The 24,781-nt window shown below is 41.2% G+C and overlaps 1 protein-coding gene across 1 annotated transcript in view; it reads left to right on the top strand.

The window, feature by feature from the left end:
- The first annotated feature begins 5,821 nt into the window (after window positions 1-5,821).
- LOC139379123 (dachshund homolog 2-like) overlaps window positions 5,822-24,781 on the top strand; it is an 82,610-nt gene continuing 63,650 nt past the window's right edge. Inside the window, exon 1 of the mRNA XM_071121956.1 lies at window positions 5,822-6,482. Within this exon, the coding sequence (XP_070978057.1) occupies window positions 5,914-6,482 (569 nt within the window). The 5' untranslated portion in view covers window positions 5,822-5,913. The remainder of the gene's footprint in view (window positions 6,483-24,781) is intronic.

The following is a 24,781-nucleotide window of genomic DNA, read 5'->3' as shown; positions in this document are numbered from 1 at the left end:
ATTGACTCTGTACCGGTACACCCTGTATATAGCCTCCACATTGACTCTGTACCGTAACACCCTGTATATAGCCTCCACATTGACTCTGTACCGGTACCCCCTGTATATAGCCTCCACATTGACTCTGTACCGTAACACCCTGTATATAGCCTCCACATTGACTCTGTACCGGTACCCCCTGTATATAGCCTCCACATTGACTCTGTACCGGTACCCCCTGTAAATAGCCTCCACATTGACTCTGTACCGGTACCCCCTGTATATAGCCTCCACATTGACTCTGTACCGTTACCCCTTGTATATAGTCTCCACATTGACTCTGTACCGGTACCCCCTGTATATAGCCTCCACATTAACTCTCTACCGGTACCCCCTGTATATAGCCTCCACATTGACTCTGTACCGGTACCCCCTGTATATAGCCTCCACATTAACTCTGTACCGGTACATCCTGTATATAGCCTCCACATTGACTCTGTACCGGTACCCCCTGTATATAGCCTCCACATTAACTCTGTACCGGTACCCCCTGTATATAGCCTCCACATTGACTCTGTACCGTAATACCCTGTATATAGCCTCCACATTGACTCTGTACCATAATACCCTGTATATAGCCTCCACATTGACTCTGTACCGTAACACCCTGTATATAGCCTCCACATTGACTCTGTACCGGTACCCCCTGTATATAGCCTCCACATTGACTCTGTACCGGTACCCCCTGTATATAGCCTCCACATTGACTCTGTACCGGTACCCCCTGTATATAGCCTCCACATTGACTCTGTACCGTAACACCCTGTATATAGCCTCCACATTGACTCTGTACCGTAATACCCTGTATATAGCCTCCACTTTGACTATGTACCGGTACCCCCTGTATATAGCCTCCACATTGACTCTGTACCGGTACCCCCTGTATATCGCCTCCACATTGACTCTGTACCGGTACCCCCTGTATATAGCCTCCACATTGACTATGTACCGGTACCCCCTGTATATAGCCTCCACATTGACTCTGTACCGGTACCCCCTGTATATCGCCTCCACATTGACTCTGTACCGTAACCCCCTGTATATAGCCTCCACATTGACTCTGTACCGGTTGCCCCTGTATATAGCCTCCACATTGACTCTGTACCGTAACCCCCTGTATATAGCCTCCACATTGACTCTGTACCATAATACCCTGTATATAGCCTCCACATTGACTCTGTACCATAATACCCTGTATATAGCCTCCACATTGACTCTGTACCGTAACACCCTGTATATAGCCTCCACATTGACTCTGTACCATAATACCCTGTATATAGCCTCCACATTGACTCTGTACCGTAACACCCTGTATATAGCCTCCACATTGACTCTGTACCGGTACCCCCTGTAAATAGCCTCAACATTGACTCTGTACCGTAACACCCTGTATATAGCCTCCACATTGACTCAGTACTGGTACCCCCTGTATATAGCCTCCACATTGACTCTGTACCGTAACACCCTGTATATAGCCTCCACATTGACTCTGTACCGTAATACCCTGTATATTGCCTCCACATTGACTCTGTACCGTAACACCCTGTATATAGCCTCCACATTGACTCTGTACCGTAATACCCTGTATATAGCCTCCACATTGACTCTGTACAATAATACCCTGTATATAGCCTCCACATTGACTCTGTACCGTAATACCCTCTATATAGCCTCCACATTGACTCTGTACCGTAACACCCTGTATATAGCCTCCACATTGACTCTGTACCGGTACCCCTTGTAAATAGCCTCCACATTGACTCTGTACCGTAACACCCTGTACATAGCCTCCACATTGACTCAGTACTGGTACCCCCTGTATATAGCCTCCACATTGACTCTGTACCGTAACACCCTGTATATAGCCTCCACATTGACTCTGTACCGTAACACCCTGTATATAGCCTCCACATTGACTCTGTACCGGTACCCCCTGTATATAGCCTCCACATTGACTCTGTACCGGTACCCCCTGTATATAGCCTCCACATTGACTCTGTACCGGTACCCCCTGTATATAGCCTCCACATTGACTATGTACCGGTACCCCCTGTATATAGCCTCCACATTGACTCTGTACCGGTACCCCCTGTATATAGCCTCCACATTGACTCTGTACCGGTACCCCCTGTATATAGCCTCCACATTGACTCTGTACCGTAACCCCCTGTATATAGCCTCCACATTGACTCTGTACCGGTACCCCCTGTATATCGCCTCCACATTGACTCTGTACCGGTTGCCCCTGTATATAGCCTCCACATTGACTCTGTACCGTAACCCCCTGTATATAGCCTCCACATTGACTCTGTACCATAATACCCTGTATATAGCCTCCACATTGACTCTGTACCATAATACCCTGTATATAGCCTCCACATTGACTCTGTACCGTAATACCCTGTATATAGCCTCCACATTGACTCAGTACTGGTACCCCCTGTATATAGCCTCCACATTGACTCTGTACCGTAACACCCTGTATATAGCCTCCACATTGACTCTGTACCGTAACACCCTGTATATAGCCTCCACATTGACTCTGTACCGTAATACCCTGTATATAGCCTCCACATTGACTCTGTACCGTAATACCCTGTATATAGCCTCCACATTGACTCTGTACCGTAATACCCTGTATATAGCCTCCACATTGACTCTGTACCATAATACCCTGTATATAGCCTCCACATTGACTCTGTACCGTAACACCCTGTATATAGCCTCCACATTGACTCTGTACCGGTACCCCCTGTAAATAGCCTCCACATTGACTCTGTACCGTAACACCCTGTATATAGCCTCCACATTGACTCTGTACCGGTACCCCCTGTATATAGCCTCCACATTGACTCTGTACCGTAATACCCTGCATATAGCCTCCACATTGACTCTGTACCGTAATACCCTGTATATAGCCTCCACATTGACTCTGTACCGTAATACCCTGTATATAGCCTCCACATTGACTCTGTACCGTAACACCCTGTATATAGCCTCCACATTGACTCTGTACCGGTACCCCCTGTATATAGCCTCCACATTGACTCTCTACCGGTACCCCTTGTAAATAGCCTCCACATTGACTCTGTACCGTAACACCCTGTATATAGCCTCCACATTGACTCAGTACTGGTACCCCTTTATATAGCCTCCACATTGACTCTGTACCGTAACACCCTGTATATAGCCTCCACATTGACTCTGTACCGTAACACCCTGTATATAGCCTCCACATTGACTCTGTACCGTAATACCCTGTATATAGCCTCCACATTGACTCTGTACCTTAATACCCTGTATATAGCCTCCACATTGACTCTGTACCGTAATACCCTGTATATAGCCTCCACATTGACTCTGTACCGTAACACCCTGTATATAGCCTCCACATTGACTCTGTACCGGTACCCCCTGTATATAGCCTCCACATTGACTCTGTACCGGTACCCCCTGTAAATAGCCTCCACATTGACTCTGTACCGTAACACCCTGTATATAGCCTCCACATTGACTCTGTACCGTAATACCCTGTATATAGCCTCCACATTGACTCTGTACCGTAATACCCTTTATATAGCCTCCACATTGACTCTGTACCGTAATACCCTGTATATAGCCTCCACATTGACTCTGTACCGTAACACCCTGTATATAGCCTCCACATTGACTCTGTACCGGTACCCCCTGTATATAGCCTCCACATTGACTCTGTACCGGTACCCCCTGTATATAGCCTCCACATTGACTCTGTAAACCCCCTGTAGCCTCCACATTGACTCTGTACCGTAACACCCTGTATATAGCCTCCACATTGACTCTGTACCGGTACCCCTTGTATATAGCCAGCATTTGACATTTCAGCATTTCTGTACCGTAATACCCTTTATATAGCATTTCACTGTGAGGTCTGTACCCTGTAATACCCTGTATATAGCCTCCAGCATTTCACTGTGAGGTCTACACACCTGTTGTATAGCCATTTCACATTGACTCTGTACCCTGGTATTCCCCTGTATATAGCCTCCACATTGACTCTGTACCGGTACCCCCTGTATATAGCCTCCACATTGACTCTGTACCGGTACCCCCTGTATATAGCCTCCACATTGACTCTGTACCGGTACCCCCTGTATATAGCCTCCACATTGACTCTGTACCGGTACCCCTCTGTATATAGCCAGCATTTGCACATATTCAGCATTTCACTGTGAGGTCTACTACACCTGTTATATTCAGCATTTCACTGTGAGGTCTACTACACCTGTTGTATTCAGCATTTCACTGTAAGGTCTACTACACCTGTTGTATTCAGCATTTCACTGTGAGGTCTACCTACACCTGTTGTATTCAGCATTTCACTGTAAGGTCTACTACACCTGTTGTATTCAGCATTTCACTGTAAGGTCTACTACACCTGTTGTATTCAGCATTTCACTGTGAGGTCTACTACACCTGTTGTATTCAGCATTTCACTGTAAGGTCTACTACACCTGTTGTATTCAGCATTTCACTGTAAGGTCTACTACACCTGTTGTATTCAGCATTTCACTGTGAGGTCTACTACACCTGTTGTATTCAGCATTTCACTGTGAGGTCTACTACACCTGTTGTATTCAGCATTTCACTGTAAGTTCTACTACACCTGTTGTATTCAGCATTTCACTGTAAGGTCTACTACACCTGTTGTATTCAGCATTTCACTGTAAGGTCTACTACACCTGTTGTATTCAGCATTTCACTGTAAGGTCTACTACACCTGTTGTATTCAGCATTTCACTGTAAGGTCTACTACACCTGTTGTATTCAGCATTTCACGGTAAGTTCTACCTACACCTGTTGTATTCAGCATTTCACTGTAAGTTCTACCTACACCTGTTGTATTCAGCATTTCACTGTAAGGTCTACTATACCTGTTGTATTCAGCATTTCACGGTAAGTTCTACCTACACCTGTTGTATTCAGCATTTCACTGTAAGTTCTACCTACACCTGTTGTATTCAGCATTTCACTGTAAGGTCTACTACACCTGTTATATTCAGCATTTCACTGTGAGGTCTTCTACACCTGTTGTATTCAGCATTTCACTGTAAGGTCTACTACACCTGTTGTATTCAGCATTTCACTGTAAGGTCTACTACACCTGTTATATTCAGCATTTCACTGTAAGGTCTACTACACCTGTTATATTCAGCATTTCACTGTGAGGTCTTCTACACCTGTTGTATTCAGCATTTCACTGTAAGGTCTACTACACCTGTTGTATTCAGCATTTCACTGTAAGGTCTACTACACCTGTTGTATTCAGCATTTCACTGTCAGGTCTACTACACCTGTTGTATTCAGCATTTCACTGTAAGGTCTACTACACCTGTTGTATTCAGCATTTCACTGTAAGGTCTACTACACCTGTTGTATTCAGCATTTCACTGTAAGGTCTACTACACCTGTTGTATTCCGCATTTCACTGTAAGGTCTACTACACCTGTTGTATTCAGCATTTCACTGTAAGGTCTACTACACCTGTTGTATTCTGAATATCACAGTAAGTTCTACTACACCTGTTGTATTCAGCATTTCACTGTAAGTTCTACCTACACCTGTTGTATTCAGCATTTCACTGTAAGGTCTACTACACCTGTTGTAATCGGCGCATGTAACTAATACAATGTGATTGGATCAATAACTTTAGCAGCTGCGCTGTCTAGCACATTGATTGGTCGAGTAGGCGGGTCTTCTGACTTTGTGGCTGTGGTAACTAGTGACGACCAGGGTAGAGCGTGGGAAACCGAGAGAAAAGCACAGAGAGAGTGAAGAGAGGACCGAGAACAAATAAGCGCCAGTGAGAGAGAACAACAACAAGTGAAAGTGACCATGTCCACCACTATGGCCGTCCCGGCGACCCCTCCTGTCCTCTCACCCGGCTCAGGAGCACCTTCCTCCTTGGGAATATTCCGCTCCGACCCGATCTACACCGCCACAACCACCAGCCCTCATCCAGACTCCCCCTCCCCGCCGCTCACCACCACCGGACTCCTCAACCCCTTCCTAACCGGGTCAGGAGTCCCATCCGGTGGCTTGGGATTCGCCAACACACCGGTTTTTCGAGATCGAGGAATTTCCACCACTACAACTACAACCACAACCAGTGAGTGCAGAATGGTGGATGTACACGGAGTGAAAGTCGCCTCTTTCAGCGTCGGAGGACAGGACGACTTGATTTGTCTACCCCAAGTTTTTGACCTCTTTCTAAAACATCTCGTCGGCGGGCTTCATACCGTTTACACCAAGCTGAAACGTCTGGATATTTGTCCGGTTGTGTGTACTGTGTCGCAAGTCCGGGTCCTGAGGGGTCTCGGTGCGATCCAACCGGGAGTCAACCGCTGCAAGCTCATCTCCAGGCGAGACTTCGAGGCGCTCTACACTGATTGCACCATGGCGAGGTAGGCTATGTTGAACTAAGTGTTATATTGTATGTTTACATTTCTTTCTACGTTTGTATCTTCGATTATCGTTGTAAACTATTAGTAAATGGCACGTGTTCGATATTAGTGGTGTAAATGACTAACGTTGATTAAGTCGTTTTTTGGGGGGTATCTGTACTATTTATATTTTTGACAACTATTACTTTTACTTCACTACATTCCTAAATAAAATAATGTCTTTTTTACTCCATACATTTTCTCTGACACCCAAAAGTACTCGTTACATTTTGAATAGTCAAATTCGCGCACTTATCAAGAGTGTGCCCCAGGCTATCCTTAATTAAATAAAAAATAATTTAACATTTTGCAATCTGGTTTGCTTAATATTAGGAATTTGAAATGATTTATACTTTTACTTTTGATACTTAGGTATATTTTAGCAATTACATTTACTTAAGTACATTTCAAACCAAATACTTTTAGACTTTTACTCAAGTAGGATTTTACTGGGTGACTTTCACTTTTACTTGATGCATTTTCAATAAGATATCTTTTTTACTTTTACTCAAGTATGACAATTGAGTGCTTTTTTCACTACTGTTCAATATAAATAGGATGTGCCAGCATTAGCTGACTCTATTCCACTCCGTGGAGAATTCAGTTTCTGATGAACTGTGGAACAGAGACCAGGTTTGGTGGAATTCAACTCCAACTACATTGATTTGCATAAGGTCGCTACTTAAACATTTTTTTTTTTTAAATTATGAAACGCTTACCTTGTGCCTATGTTTGTCCTCTGTAGTTGCGTGCCTTTCTATATTTGCTGAAATCTATACACCTTTCCAATAAATAGTAATCGAATACACCCACCGACTGTTTCCTTGTTGAGTTCGATTGGCACATGCCCATTTGCAGGAAAAAAGCTGTTTCATGGTGTTTGACCGAGACAAAATTCAACAAAACACACACACTGAAAACTGAGCATTCAATGTTGACACAAGTGGTTATATAAACAAACTGAAACATAGTACTTTATCTTTAGCCTGAACTTGATTTTTTTAAAATCCTAAATAAAGAACTTAATTCTACAATATGTAACTTTTTTGGGGCGACCTGACCAAATTCCCATAGAAATGTGTGTTATAGATCTGTCATTCTCATTGAAAGCCAGTCTAAGAAGCCGTAGATCTGTTCTATGTGTTATAGATCTGTCATTCTCATTGAAAGCCAGTCTAAGAAGCCGTAGATCTGTTCTATGTGTTATAGATCTGTCATTCTCATTGAAAGCCAGTCTAAGAAGCCGTAGATCTGTTCTATGTGTTATAGATCTGTCATTCTCACTGAAAGCCAGTCTAAGAAGCCGTAGATCTGTTCTATGTGTTATAGATCTGTCATTCTCATTGAAAACCAGTCTAAGAAGCCGTAGATCTGTTCCATGTGTACTATTTCTATGCTTGATGTTTTTTAAAGTTTTGTTTCGGTTTTGTACACCAGCTTCAAACAGCTGAAAATACTATATTTATGTTTAGGGAAAATATATTTCACAGCGGTTTAGTTCAATGATTCTTTACACTATATTTGCTTGTTTTTTTTGTCACATAAACTGGAATTGGGCGAACTATTAGAATGTTAGCCACCAGGAAATGACGGAGATATTTCTGCACAGTGCCTCTTTAAACTGTCGCATGCTGTTTAGGTCCATCTTGAACATGATGTTTGCATACATAAACATTTATTTGGGCCTGTTAAGTTTATCTCATGACAGTCATAATTCTCTCCACTTGTTTTTACCAGGACAGTTGTCGTTGTCACACACACACACACACACGCACACACCATACACACACACACACACACATACACACGCACACACACCATACACACGCACACACACCATACACACGCACACACACCATACACACACCATACACACACACACCATACACACACACACGCACACACACCATACACACGCACACACACCATACACACGCACACACACCATACACACACGCACACACACCATACACACACGCACACACACACACACACGCACACACCATACACACGCACACACCATACACACACACACACACACACACACACACACACACACATACACACACACACGCACACACACCATACACACGCACACACACCATACACACGCACACACACCATACACACACACACACACACACACACACACACACACACACACACACACACACACACACACAGACAGGCAGACGGAGAGAAACGGATTTGTCAGTTCTAGTTAATAATTTGAAGTAAAAACACAGTCTAGGTCCACTGTGCTGCAGCGTGTGGATTCCACAGGCCACAGTTTTGTAATGCCTGTCTCTTCTCTTCTCTCATCTCTCCTATGTTATTTTTATGCTTGTGAAGAAAGCCCTAGATTGATTCCTTGGTTCGCATCATATTATTGTTGTTGAATTTTTCAATGTAAATCATTTATTAGGGATTCACAATATATCAGTGAATATATCGGAATCGGCCCGATACCGATGTTGGCATTTTTAGCTAATATCGCCCGATGTCTAGTTTCTAAATCTAAACTTATTAAAGCCAAGATAATGGAATTCACTTCCCTTGACAACCAACCATTCCTCTGTCGTGGGTGATGTTGGCTTTCACCGACTGGTCGGTACACACTACCAAGTGAGCTATTTTTCAGATGTTGCCCTATTGGAGTTACACAGTAATAGTGTCACTGCTATCAGCCTCACAACATACTACGGAACGCCGTTTGGGTCTTTGCGTGTCAAAAAGATACAGTAGCACTGTCAAAGCTGTACAAAAAAATCTGCAAACACCGCCCACGAACGATGTTTACAATACCGCGTTGGTAATAAAACATAATTTGTTCGACTGCAACTTCTGGGGTAGCTAGCTTTAGCTTGGTACCTAGCTAGCTTTCGCTTGGTACCTAGCTAGCTTTAGCTTGGTACCTAGCTAACACCAATACAACCAGCCTGAATACAATGACCAGTAGAAACTGCAGTCATTTTCATTATTCTTAGCAATGATTTAGGAATCCTTGTGAGTAAGTATTAGCTAGGTTGCCACTTGTTGTTCGCCTATTGAAATTGAACTTCAGTTGATGAAAATAAATAGCTAGCCAGCTACTTAACCCTGTTGCCCAAAACTAACGTTATAAGCAGCCAGCTAGCTTCATCTGGCTAGTGAGGCTCGACCTGACCGGGTTATGTGTTGTGAAGCTAGCCACAATAAGGATTAGGCACAATAGTGGAATTTGCGATTTGCCTTCAAAATGAAAGTTTGTCATTGACAGTAATGCAAATGAATACAAATAGTAGAATTATGCCATACTTTTATTTTGAAGGCTAACCACAAAGTCCACTATTGTGGCTAATCCTTATTGTGGCTAGCTTCACATAGATGGGTCCGACCACCATGAATCAAATGAGAACTGCCTTATAAATGAGGGTTATTTTAGATGATGACACCTAGCTACAGTGCCTTGCGAAAGTATTCAGCCCTCTTGAACTTTGCGACCTTTTGCCAAATTTCAGGCTTCAAACATAAAGATTTAAAACTGTATTTTTTTGGGAAGAATCAACAACAAGTGGGACACAATCATGAAGTGGAACGACATTTATTGGATATTTCAAACTTTTTTAACAAATCAAAAACTGAAAAATTGGGCGTGCAAAATTATTCAGCCCCTTTACTTTCAGTGCAGCAAACTCTCTCCAGAAGTTCAGTGAGGATCTCTGAATGATCCAATGTTGACCTAAATGACTAATGATGATAAATACAATCCACCTGTGTGTAATCAAGTCTCTGTATAAATGCAGAGTCAGTTAAAGTCAGTTAAGATCAAATTCTTATTTACAATGACGGCCCATCCCGGACAAACCCGGACGACGCTGGGCCAATTGTGCACCGCACTATGGAACTCCCAATCACAGCAGGATGTGATACAGCCTGGATTCGAACCAGGGACTGTAGTGATGCCTCTTGCACTGCCTTAGACCACTCCGTCCATGTGTGTGTTTTAACTATTTAACACTACTAGAATGCTTAAAAGGCCGCTAAAATTTTAAATATCTGTATCGTTTTTTTTTTGGCAAGGAAAATATTCGGATATCGGTATCGGCCAAAAATGACATATCGGTACATCACTAATTATTATTCAAATTCTTGCAACCACTCTTTGGAATTACCTGGATTTCTGCATAATTTGGTCATAAAATGTGATCTGATCTTCATCTAAGTCACAACAATAGACAAACACAATGTGCTTATACTAATAGCACACAAATTAATGTATTTTTTCTTGTCTATATTGAATAAATAATTTAAACATTCACAGTGTAGGTTGGAAAAAGGTATGTGAACCCCTCTAGTCTAATGACTTCTCCAAAAGCTAATTGGAGTCAGGAGTCAGCTAACCTGGAGTCCAATCAATGAGACAAGTTTGGAGATGTTGGTTAGATCTGCCTTGCCCTATAAAAAACACTCACAAAATTAGTTTGCTATTCACAAGAAGCATTGCCTGATGTGAACCATGCCTCGAACAGAAGAGATATCAGAAGACCTAAGATTAAGAATTGTTGACTTGCATGAAGCTGGAAAGGGTTACAAAAGTATCTCTAAAAGCCTTGATGTTCATCAGTCCATGGTAAGACAAATTGTCTATAAATGGAGAAAGTTCAGCACCGTTGCTACTCTCCCTAGGAGTGGCCATCCTGTAAAGATGACTGCAAGAGCACAGAGCAGAATGCTCAATGAGGTTAAGAAGAATCCTAGAGTGTCAGCTAAAGACTTACAGAAATCTCTGGAACATGCTAACATCTCTGTTGACGAGTCTACGATATGTAAAACACTAAACAAGAATGGTGTTCATGGGAGGACACCACGGAAGAAGACACTGCTGTTAAAAAAAAACATTGCTGCACATCTGAAGTTCGCAAAAGTGCACCTGGATGTTCCACAGCGCTACTGGCAAAATATTCTGTGGACAGATTAAACTAAAGATGAGTTGTTTGGAAGGAAGGAACACACAACAGAAGTCATAGTCAATCAATCGATAATATAATAATACTTTTAGCAAACATGTTTATTTTATTATTTACAATCTGTAGAAACTGAGAGAATAGTCCAGGTCAGAACTTTTGTGAAACATCACAGCACAGTTTAGAAATATATGGCTGTTAAGGGATTTTTTTATCTATAATGACTAATTATGTATACATTTCAATCAGGATGTACTAGTCAGAATACTATTATGTTACTGTACATGTATGAATTTTCTCTCTTGCTCCCAGTATTGAATATAATGTAGTGAATGTAGTCGGGAGTTTAGTACAATGACGGTCTGTTCCTTGGTACAAATTAATGAACTATCTCCAGACTGTCTAGAATGCTGATCTACACTGGCTGACCTTGGCTCTAGGCGAGGAGGGAAGGCTTGAGAACTATAGGGCCTTTCTACCAGTGTCAAGAAGAGACGGAACATTTAGAAAACGCTGATGTCATTTTCAGTTTATAACCTGTGGTAAAATGTGTATTTACTCAGTACTCTCTTGATTAAAGGCTGTTACTTGACTTTTAAGACCTGGGCTTTGTCCATTCCTATAAAATAAGGGTCTTACAAATCCTTATGAATTGACAGTGTTTAATTTAATTGGGTATTAAAACAGAGGAATCAAATTCCTTCAACAATTGGTCCTTCGAAGCCGGGATCTAAAAATCCGTCCCTGCCATCTGGAGGTCGTACGGCGGGAAAAACGTGCACGTTAATTAAAAAAAAGAAGACCTGGCTTCTGGATTGAGGTTAAAAACAGGCCGGTGTTTAACCCAGATAGCAGGTACGGTGACAGATCCAAACGAACAGTAATTTAATTGGGTATTAAAACAGAGGAATTAAAATTCCTTCAACAATGGCAAATAGAAACCCAATATGGAAGCTGTTAAGAGATGGGAGGGGCTGAATGGAGCTGAAGGATGGGACTGGATGGTGTTGAGAGATGGGAGGGGCTGAATGGAGCTGAAGGGTGGGACTGGATGGTGTTAAGAGATGGGAGGGGCTGAATGGAGCTGAAGGGTGGGACTGGATGGTGTTAAGAGATAGACGGGAGGGGTTGAATGGAGCTGAAGGAGGGGACTGGATGGTGTTAAGCGATGGGAGGGGCTGAATGGAGCTGAAGGGGGGGACTGGATGGTGTTGAGAGATAGATGGGAGGGGCTGAATGGAGCTGAAGGGGGGGACTGGATGGTGTTGAGAGATAGATGGGAGGGGCTGAATGGAGCTGAAGGGGGGGACTGGATGGTGTTGAGAGATAGATGGGAGGGGCTAAATGGAGCTGAAGGGTGGGACTGGATGGTGTTTAGAGATGGGAGGGGCTGAATGGAGCTGAAGGGTGGGACTGGATGGTGTTAAGAGATGGGAGGGGTTGAATGGAGCTGAAGGGTGAGACTGGATGGTGTTGAGAGATGGGAGGGGTTGAATGGAGCTGAAGGGTGGGACTTGATGGTGTTGAGAGAGATGGGAGGGGTTGAATGGAGCTGAAGGGTGGGACTGGATGGTGTTTAGAGATGGGAGGGGCTGAAGGGTGGGACTGGATGGTGTTTAGACATAGATGGGAGGGGTTGAATGGAGCTGAAGGGTGGGACTGGATGGTGTTAAGAGATGGGAGGGGCTGAATGGAGCTGAAGGTGGGACTAATAACAACAAGATAACCAATGTAGAACATATATAGTTTCAGAACATTTGTGGCAGAAATAGATGGGAGGGGTTGAGGTTAGAGGAAGGAGTAAAAACAAACAAAATATAACTATTGTAAAATATACTGTGTCCATAAAATGTATATAGTACAGTGGGGCAAAAAAGTATTTAGTCAGCCACCAATTGTGCAAGTTCTCCAATTTAAAAAGAGGAGAGAGGCCTGTAATTTTCATCATAGGTACACTTCAACTATGACAGACAATATGAGAAAAAATATCCAGACAATCACATTGTAGGATTTTTAATGAATTTATTTGCAAATTATGGTGGAAAATAAGTATTAAATAAATACTTACAATTTTTTTTTATAAATACTTTTTTGCCCCACTGTATGCATAAATTGGGAGTAGAAGCCTAAGCATTGTTGTGCCCTAGTTTACTCCAATTAGGGGAGGGAAGGTGGGATGAGAAAGTAATAAAGAAAAATATATAAAAAAATATATTTTTATATGTTGGAAAAGCATTCCAGGTGAAGCTGGTTGAGAGAATGCTGAGAATGAGCAATGAGCTGTTGCCCACTCTTAACTATGATGTGGGCGTGCCCCAATGGTCAATATTAGGGCCCTCCTGTTCAGCCTGTACATTAATGACCTGCCTTCTGTCTGTACTGGGTCTGTAGTTCAGCCTGTACATTAATGATCTGCCTTCTGTCTGTACTGGGTCTGTAGTTCAGCCTGTACATTAATGATCTGCCTTCTGTCTGTACTGGGTCTGTAGTAGTTCAGCCTGTACATTAATGACCTGCCTTCTGTCTGTACTGGGTCTGTAGTTCAGATGTTTTCAGATGATACAGTAATATATGTACAAAGAACAAACAACAAGCTGCACCAGAACTCACTACTGTAATGGTCCAGGTTACATAGTGACTCACTACTGTAATGGTCCAGGTTACATAGTGACTCACTACTGTAATGGTCCAGGTTACATAGTGACTCACTACTGTAACGGTCCAGGTTACATAGTGACTCACTACTGTAATGGTCCAGGTTACAAAGTGACTCACTACTGTAATGGTCCAGGTTACATAGTGACTCAGTACTGTAATGGTCCAGGTTACATAGTGACTCAGTACTGTAATGGTCCAGGTTACATAGTGACTCACTACTGTAATGGTCCAGGTTACATAGTGACTCACTACTGTAATGGTCCAGGTTACATAGTGACTCAGTACTGTAATGGTCCAGGTTACATAGTGACTCAGTACTGTAATGGTCCAGGTTACATAGTGACTCAGTACTGTAATGGTCCAGGTTACATAGTGACTCACTACTGTAATGGTCCAGGTTACATAGTGACTCACTACTGTAATGGTCCAGGTTACATAGTGACTCAGTACTGTAATGGTCCAGGTTACACAGTGACTCACTACTGTAATGGTCCAGGTTACATAGTGACTCACTACTGTAACGGTCCAGGTTACATAGTGACTCAGTGACTCACTACTGTAATGGTCCAGGTTACATAGTGACTCACTACTGTAATGGTCCAGGTTACAAAGTGACTCAGTACTGTAATGGTCCAGGTTACATAGTGACTCACTACTGTAATGGTCCAGGTTACATAGTGACTCACTACTGTAATGGTCCAGGTTACAAAGTGACTCACTACTGTAATGGTCCAGGTTACATAGTGACTCAGTACTGTAATGGTCCAGGTTACATAGTGACTCACTACTGTAATGGTCCAGGTTACATAGTGACTCACTACTGTAATGGTCCAGGTTACATAGTGACTCACTACTGTAATGGTCCAGGTTACATAGTGACTCAGTACTGTAATGGTCCAGGTTACATAGTGACTCACTACTGTAATGGTCCAGGTTACATAGTGACTCACTACTGTAATGGTCCAGGTTACAAAGTGACTCACTACTGTAATGGTCCAGGTTACATAGTGACTCACTACTGCAATGGTCCAGGTTACATAGTGACTCACTACTGCAATGGTCCAGGTTACATAGTGACTCAGTGACTCACTACTGTAATGGTCCAGGTTACATAGTGACTCAGTGACTCACTACTGTAATGGTCCAGGTTACATAGTGGCTCAGTGACTCACTACTGTAATGGTCCAGGTTACATAGTGACTCAGTACTGTAATGGTCCAGGTTACATAGTGACTCAGTACTGTAATGGTCCAGGTTACATAGTGACTCAGTACTGTAATGGTCCAGGTTACATAGTGACTCACTACTGTAATGGTCCAGGTTACATAGTGACTCACTACTGTAATGGTCCAGGTTACATAGTGACTCAGTGACTCACTACTGTAATGGTCCAGGTTACATAGTGACTCAGTGACTCACTACTGTAATGGTCCAGGTTACAAAGTGACTCACTACTGTAATGGTCAAGGTTACATAGTGGCTCAGTGACTCACTACTGTAATGGTCCAGGTTACAAAGTGACTCAGTGACTCACTACTGTAATGGTCCAGGTTACATAGTGACTCACTATTGTAATGGTCCAGGTTACATAGTGACTCACTACTGCAATGGTCCAGGTTACATAGTGACTCACTACTGTAATGGTCCAGGTTACATAGTGACTCAGTTACTCACTACTGTAATGGTCCAGGTTACATAGTGACTCACTACTGTAATGGTCCAGGTTACATAGTGACTCACTACTGTAATGGTCCAGGTTACATAGTGACTCAGTTACTCACTACTGTAATGGTCCAGGTTACATAGTGACTCACTACTGTAATGGTCCAGGTTACATAGTGACTCACTACTGTAATGGTCCAGATTACATAGTGACTCACTACTGTAATGGTCCAGGTTACATGGTGACTCACTACTGCAATGGTCCAGGTTACATAGTGACTCACTACTGTAATGGTCCAGATTACATAGTGACTCACTATTGTAATGGTCCAGGTTACATAGTGACTCACTACTGCAATGGTCCAGGTTACATAGTGACTCACTACTGTAATGGTCCAGGTTACATAGTGACTCACTACTGTAATGGTCCAGGTTACATAGTGACTCACTACTGTAACGGTCCAGGTTACATAGTGACTCACTACTGTAATGGTACAGGTTACATAGTGACTCACTACTGTAATGGTCCAGGTTACATAGTGACTCACTACTGTAATGGTCCAGGTTACATAGTGACTCAGTGACTCACTACTGTAATGGTCCAGGTTACATAGTGACTCACTACTGTAATGGTCCAGGTTACAAAGTGGCTCAGTGACTCACTACTGTAATGGTCCAGGTTACACAGTGACTCACTACTGTAATGGTCCAGGTTACAAAGTGGCTCAGTGACTCACTACTGTAATGGTCCAGGTTACAAAGTGACTCAGTGACTCACTACTGTAATGTTCCAGGTTACAAAGTGACTCACTACTGTAATGGTCCAGATTACATAGTGACTCACTACTGTAATGGTCCAGGTTACATAGTGACTCACTACTGTAATGGTCCAGGTTACAAGGTGACTCAGTGACTCACTACTGTAATGGTCCAGGTTACATAGTGACTCACTACTGTAATGGTCCAGGTTACATAGTGACTCACTACTGTAATGGTCCAGGTTACATAGTGACTCACTACTGTAATGGTCCAGGTTACATAGTGACTCACTACTGTAATGGTCCAGGTTACATAGTGACTCACTACTGTAATGGTCCAGGTTACAAAGTGACTCACTACTGTAATGGTCCAGGTTACATAGTGACTCACTACTGTAATGGTCCAGGTTACATAGTGACTCAGTGACTCGTGTTTGCATCTCAATGTGAAAAAAACTGTCTGCATGTTCTTCACAAAGAGGCCAACAGATGCTACTGAGCCAGATGGTGGTATCTGATGCTACTGAGACAGATGTCTGTGTCTCTATGTGTCAGGGGAGAAGCTCCAGCTGGTATCTGATGCTACTGAGCCAGATGTCTATGTGTCAGGGGAGAAGCTCCAGCTGGTGTCTCATGCTACTGAGCCAGATGTCTATGTGTCAGGGGAGAAGCTCCAGCTGGTATCTGATGTTACTGAACCAGATGTCTATGTGTCAGGGGAGAAGCTCCAGCTGGTATCTGATGTTACTGAGCCAGATGTCTATGTGTCAGGGGAGAAGCTCCAGCTGGTATCTGATGTTACTGAGCCAGATGTCTATGTGTCTGTGTGTCAGGGGAGATGCTCCAGGTGGTATCTGATGCTACTGAGCCAGATGTCTGTGTGTCAGGGGAGAAGCTCCAGGTGGTTCCTGATGTTTCTGAGCCAGATGTCTATGTGTCAGGAGAGAAGCTCCAGCTGGTATCTGATGTTACTGAGCCAGATGTCTATGTGTCAGGAGAGAAGCTCCAGCTGGTATCTGATGTTACTGAGCCAGATGTCTATGTGTCAGGAGAGAAGCTCCAGCTGGTATCTGATGTTACTGAGCCAGATGTCTATGTGTCAAACAGGCTCTCAAAGTGCTTGATAGGAAGCCCAATAGCCATCATCACTGTTACATCCTCAGAAAGCATGAGCTCCTGAGTTGGGAAAATCTTTTGCAATACACTGTCTTGTATTCAAGATCCTAAATGGTCTGGCTCCTCCCCCTCCACTCAGTATTTCTGTTAAACAGAAAACCCAAACATATGGCAGCAGATCCACAAGGTCTGCCATGAGAGGTGACTGTATAGTTCCCCTAAGGAAAAGCACCTTTAGTAAATCCGCTTTCTCTGTGAGAGCTTCCCATGTCTGGAATACACTGCCATCAGACACACACAATTGCACCACATATCACAAAATGCATGAAGACATGGCTGAAGGTCAATCAGATTTGTGAACATGGTCCCTAGCTGTGTGTTGCCGCTTTCCATGTTGTCTGTAGCTTGTGAGGTGTGGAAACACTGTTGCTTTTATTAATTTTGTCTTGCTGCTTTTTGTTCTGTGTTGCTCTGTCTGTATGCTACGTCTTGCTTGTTCTATGTTGCTCTGTCTGTATGCTACGTCTTGCTTGTTCTATGTTGCTCTGTCTGTATGCTAGGTCTTGCTTGTTCTATGTTGCTCTGTCTGTATGCTACGTCTTGCTTGTTCTATGTTGCTCTGTCTGTATGCTACGTCTTGCTTGTTCTATGTTGCTCTGTCTGTATGCTACGACTTGTTTGTTCTATGTTGCTCTGTCTGTATGCTACGTCTTGCTTGTTCTATGTTGCTCTGTCTGTATGCTACGACTTGTTTGTTCTATGTTGCTCTGTCTGTATGCTACATCTTGCTTGTTCTATGTTGCTCTGTCTGTATGCTACGACTTGTTTGTTCTATGTTGCTCTGTCTGTATGCTACGACTTGTTTGTTCTATGTTGCTCTGTCTGTATGCTACATCTTGCTTGTTCTATGTTGCTCTGTCTATATGCTATGTCTTGCTTGTCCTATGTTGCTGTGTCTGCTATGTCTTGCTTGTCCTATGTTGCTATGTCTATATTGTAATTGTTTTTAATAACCTGCCCAGGACTGCCTTTGAAAATTAGCCGGCTGGTTAAAACCGGCATTTTTACTGAAACGTTGATTAATGTGCACTGTCCCTGTAAAAAATTAAATAAACTCAACTCAAACTCAAGGCAGCTACTTTGAAGAATCTCAAATATATTTTGATTTGTTGAACACTTTTTTTTCAGTTACTACATGATTCCATATGTGTTATTTCATAGTTCTGATGTCTTCACTATTATTCTACAATGTAGAAAATAGTACAAATAAAGAAAAACCCTGGAATGAGTCGCCGTGTCCAAACTTTTGACTGGTTCTGTATATATTTGCCCCAAACAATATATGGGGGATTGGAAGTGATGCAGACAATTACATTGAGAAAGGTACAATCTATCTGCAATAGTAAAGCTGATCCACTCACTAAAACAAATGGGGGAAAATGATGGCTGGATCGGGGTGAAGAGGCGGAGTTTCTCTGTCCAATGTCTGTGTTCTCTTGCCCGTGTAAATCTTTTCTGTTTGTTGGCCAGTCTGATATATGGCTTTTTCTTTACAACTCTGCCTAGAAGGCCAGCATCCCAGAGTCGCCTCTTCATTGTTGACGTTGAGACTGGTGTTTTGCGGGTACTATTTAATGAAGCTGCCAGTTGAGGACTTGTGAGGGGTCTGTTTCTCAAACTAGACACATTAATGTACTTGTCCTCTTGCTCAGTTGTGCACCGGGGCCTCCCACTCCTCTGTCTATTCTGGTTAGAGCCAGTTTGTGCTGTTCTGTGAAGGGAGTAGTACACAGCGATGTACGAGATCTTCAGTTTCTTGGCATTTTTTCACATGGAATCGCCTTCATTTCTCAGAACAAGAATAGACTGACGAGTTTCAGAAGAAAGTTCTTTGTTTCTGGCCATTTTGAGCCTGTAATCGAACCCACAAATGATGATGCTCCAGATACTCAACTAGTCTAAAGAAGGACAGTTTAATTGCTTATAATCAGGACAACAGTTTTCAGCTGTGCTAACATAATTGCAAAAGGGCTTTCTAATGATCAATTAACCTTTTAAAATGATAAACTTGGATTAGCTAACACAACGTGTCATTGGAACACAGGACTGATGGTTGCTGATAATGGGCCTCTGTACACTTATGTAGATATTCCATTAAAAATCAGCTGTTTCCAGCTACAATAGTCATTTACAACATGAACAATGTCTACACTGTATTTCTGATCAATTTGATCTTATTTTAATGGACAAAAAAATGTGCTTTTCTTTCAAAAACAAGGACATTTCTAAGTGACCCCAAACTTTTAAACAGTAGTGTTTATATATAAATATATATATCCCCCCCTCATTGGAAATGATGCAGACAATAACATTGATGTATCTATTTATTTATCTATATATCTACAATCTATCTGCAATATTAAAGCTGATCTACACCCTAAAAAAAAATATATATATATATATATATATATATATATAAATAATGTAATAAATAAAAATTGTTTATTTTAATAATGAAATTAGTGACGCACCACATGATTAGGTGTCTGTCGCCACATATCCAGCATAGATTAGTTGGTATTTACTTGCCATTGTTTATTTACATAATTTAGTGTAGTCCCAAATGGCATTCTATATTCCCTACGTAGAGCACTACTTTTGACCAGAGCCCTATCGGCCATTTAGGGTTGCAATCCCCTACACATTTTATGACCTTCTTTAATTTATTCTGTTTACGTAGGATATAATGAAGAAAATAAACACTCTCTTTCTGTTCAGTGGCGGTAATGTCACCGTTTACGCACGTAGGCACTCAGGGAACACACACCGATCACGTCATGTCGTGTTCCTGAATAATAGTTCACATTAACTAGCGCCCACGCTCACCCCGGGAGTGACATTCTGGCATTAGTTAAGAAGAGAGAAGCAGAGGGGGTGGAAGAGAAGATAGAAAAAGAGAAGGACAGAGAAGAGAAGAGAGAATTAGAGAGTTAGTAAGAGAGAATTAGAGAGTTAGTAAGAGAAAATTAGAGAGTTAGTAAGAGAGAATTAGAGAGTTAGTAAGAGAGAATTAGAGAGTTAGTAAGAGAGAATTAGAGAGTTAGTAAGAGAGAATTAGAGAGTTAAAGAGAGAGAATTAGAGAGAGAGAGAATTAGAGAGTTAGAGAGAGAGAATTAGAGAGTTAGAGAGAGAGAATTAGAGAGTTAGATTTAGAGAGTTAAAGAGAGAGAATTAGAGAGAGAGAGAGAGAGAATTAGAGAGAGAGAGAGAGAATTAGAGAGAGAGAATTAGAGAGTTAAAGAGAGAGAATTAGAGAGAGAGAGTTACAGAGTTAGAGAGTTAGAGAGAGAATTAGAGAGTTAGAGAGAGAATTAGAGAGAGAGAGTTACAGAGTTAGAGAGTTAGAGAGAGAATTAGAGAGTTAGAGAGAGAGAGTTACAGAGTTAGAGAGTTAGAGAGAGAATTAGAGAGTTAGAGAGAGAATTAGAGAGTTAGAGAGAGAGAATTAGAGAGTTAGAGAGAGAATTAGAGAGTTAGAGAGAGAATTAGAGAGTTAGAGAGAGAATTAGAGAGTTAGAGAGAGAGAATTAGAGAGTTAGAGAGAGAATTAGAGAGTTAGAGAGAGAATTAGAGAGTTAGAGAGAGAATTAGAGAGTTAGAGAGAGAATTAGAGAGTTAGAGAGAGAATTAGAGAGTTAGAGAGAGAGAATTAGAGAGTTAGAGAGAGAATTAGAGAGTTAGAGAGAGAATTAGAGAGTTAGAGAGAGAATTAGAGAGTTAGAGAGAGAATTAGAGAGTTAGAGAGAGAATTAGAGAGTTAGAGAGAGAATTAGAGAGAGAGAGAATTAGAGAGTTAGAGAGAGAATTAGAGAGTTAGAGAGAGAGAATTAGAGAGTTAGAGAGAGAATTAGAGAGTTAGAGAGAGAATTAGAGAGTTAGTAAGAGAGAATTAGAGAGTTAGAGAGAGAATTAGAGAGTTAGAGAGAGAATTAGAGAGTTAGAGAGAGAGAATTAGAGAGTTAGAGAGAGAGAATTAGAGAGTTAGAGAGAGAATTAGAGAGTTAGAGAGAGAATTAGAGAGTTAGAGAGAGAGAATTAGAGAGTTAGAGAGAGAATTAGAGAGTTAGTAAGAGAGAATTAGAGAGTTAGAGAGAGAATTAGAGAGTTAGAGAGAGAATTAGAGAGTTAGTAAGAGAGAATTAGAGAGTTAGAGAGAGAATTAGAGAGTTAGAGAGAGAATTAGAGAGTTAGAGAGAGAGAATTAGAGAGTTAGAGAGATAATTAGAGAGTTAGTAAGAGAGAATTAGAGAGTTAGAGAGAGAATTAGAGAGTTAGAGAGAGAATTAGAGAGTTAGAGAGAGAATTAGAGAGTTAGTAAGAGAGAATTAGAGAGTTAGAGAGAGAATTAGAGAGTTAGAGAGAGAATTAGAGAGTTAGAGAGAGAATTAGAGAGTTAGAGAGAGAGAATTAGAGAGTTAGAGAGAGAATTAGAGAGTTAGAGAGAGAATTAGAGAGTTAGAGAGAGAATTAGAGAGTTAGAGAGAGAATTAGAGAGTTAGAGAGAGAGAATTAGAGAGTTAGAGAGAGAATTAGAGAGTTAGAGATAGAATTAGAGAGTTAGAGAGAGAATTAGAGAGTTAGAGAGAGAATTAGAGAGTTAGAGAGAGAGAATTAGAGAGTTAGAGAGAGAATTAGAGAGTTAGAGAGAGAGAATTAGAGAGTTAGAGAGAGAATTAGAGAGTTAGAGAGAGAATTAGAGAGTTAGTAAGAGAGAATTAGAGAGTTAGAGAGAGAATTAGAGAGTTAGAGAGAGAATTAGAGAGTTAGAGAGAGAATTAGAGAGTTAGAGAGAGAATTAGAGAGTTAGAGAGAGAATTAGAGAGTTAGAGAGAGAATTAGAGAGTTAGAGAGAGAATTAGAGAGTTAGAGAGAGAATTAGAGAGTTAGAGAGAGAATTAGAGAGTTAGAGAGAGAATTAGAGAGTTAGAGAGAGAATTAGAGAGTTAGAGAGAGAATTAGAGAGTTAGAGAGAGAATTAGAGAGTTAGAGAGTTAGAGAGTTAGTAAGAGAGAATTAGAGAGTTAGAGAGAGAATTAGAGAGTTAGAGAGAGAATTAGAGAGTTAGTAGAGAGAATTAGAGAGTTAGAGAGAGAGTTAGAGAGTTAGAGAGAGAATTAGAGAGTTAGAGAGAGAATTAGAGAGTTAGAGAGAGAGAATTAGAGAGTTAGAGAGAGAGAATTAGAGAGTTAGAGAGAGAATTAGAGAGTTAGAGAGAGAATTAGAGAGTTAGTAAGAGAGAATTAGAGAGTTAGAGAGAGAATTAGAGAGTTAGAGAGAGAATTAGAGAGTTAGAGAGAGAATTAGAGAGTTAGAGAGAGAGTTAGAGAGTTAGAGAGAGAATTAGAGAGTTAGAGAGAGAATTAGAGAGTTAGAGAGAGAATTAGAGAGTTAGAGAGAGAATTAGAGAGTTAGAGAGAGAATTAGAGAGTTAGAGAGAGAATTAGAGAGTTAGAGAGAGAATTAGAGAGTTAGAGAGAGAATTAGAGAGTTAGAGAGAGAATTAGAGAGTTAGAGAGAGAATTAGAGAGTTAGAGAGAGAATTAGAGAGTTAGAGAGAGAATTAGAGAGTTAGAGAGAGAATTAGAGAGTTAGAGAGAGAGAATTAGAGAGTTAGAGAGAGAATTAGAGAGTTAGAGAGAGAATTAGAGAGTTAGAGAGAGAATTAGAGAGTTAGAGAGAGAATTAGAGAGTTAGAGAGAGAATTAGAGAGTTAGAGAGAGAATTAGAGAGTTAGAGAGAGAATTAGAGAGTTAGAGAGAGAATTAGAGAGTTAGAGAGAGAATTAGAGAGTTAGAGAGAGAGAATTAGAGAGTTAGAGAGAGAGAATTAGAGAGTTAGAGAGAGAATTAGAGAGTTAGAGAGAGAATTAGAGAGTTAGAGAGAGAATTAGAGAGTTAGAGAGAGAATTAGAGAGTTAGAGAGAGAATTAGAGAGTTAGAGAGAGAATTAGAGAATTAGAGAGTTACAGAGTTAGAGAGTTAGAGAGAGAATTAGAGAGTTAGAGAGAGAATTAGAGAGTTAGAGAGAGAATTAGAGAGTTAGAGAGAGAATTAGAGAGTTAGAGAGAGAATTAGAGAGTTAGAGAGAGAGAATTAGAGAGTTAGAGAGAGAGAATTAGAGAGTTAGAGAGAGAATTAGAGAGTTAGAGAGAGAATTAGAGAGTTAGATAGAGAATTAGAGAGTTAGAGAGAGAATTAGAGAGTTAGAGAGAGAATTAGAGAGTTAGAGAGAGAATTAGAGAGTTAGAGAGAGAGAATTAGAGAGTTAGAGAGAGAGAATTAGAGAGTTAGAGAGAGAATTAGAGAGTTAGAGAGAGAATTAGAGAGTTAGAGAGAGAATTAGAGAGTTAGAGAGAGAATTAGAGAGTTAGAGAGAGAATTAGAGAGTTAGAGAGAGAATTAGAGAGTTAGAGAGAGAATTAGAGAGTTAGAGAGAGAATTAGAGAGTTAGAGAGAGAGAATTAGAGAATTAGAGAGTTAGAGAGAGAGAGTTACAGAGTTAGAGAGAGAATTAGAGAGTTAGAGAGAGAATTAGAGAGTTAGAGAGAGAGAATTAGAGAGTTAGAGAGAGAGAATTAGAGAATTAGAGAGTTAGAGAGAGAGAATTAGAGAATTAGAGAGTTAGAGAGAGAGAATTAGAGAGTTAGAGAGAGAGAGTTACAGAGTTAGAGAGAGAATTAGAGAGTTAGAGAGAGAATTAGAGAGTTAGAGAGAGAGTTAGAGAGTTAGAGAGATAATTAGAGAGTTAGAGAGAGAATTAGAGAGTTAGAGAGAGAATTAGAGAGTTAGAGAGAGAATTAGAGAGTTAGAGAGAGAATTAGAGAGTTAGAGAGAGAGTTAGAGAGTTAGAGAGAGAATTAGAGAGTTAGAGAGAGAATTAGAGAGTTAGAGAGAGAGAATTAGAGAGTTAGAGAGAGAGAATTAGAGAGTTAGAGAGAGAATTAGAGAGTTAGAGAGAGAATTAGAGAGTTAGTAAGAGAGAATTAGAGAGTTAGAGAGAGAATTAGAGAGTTAGAGAGAGAATTAGAGAGTTAGAGAGAGAATTAGAGAGTTAGAGAGA

This window comes from Oncorhynchus clarkii, chromosome 21 (genome assembly GCF_045791955.1).
Source record: "Oncorhynchus clarkii lewisi isolate Uvic-CL-2024 chromosome 21, UVic_Ocla_1.0, whole genome shotgun sequence".
Lineage (NCBI taxonomy): Eukaryota > Metazoa > Chordata > Actinopteri > Salmoniformes > Salmonidae > Oncorhynchus > Oncorhynchus clarkii.
This window is presented reverse-complemented; position numbering and strand designations above follow the sequence as displayed.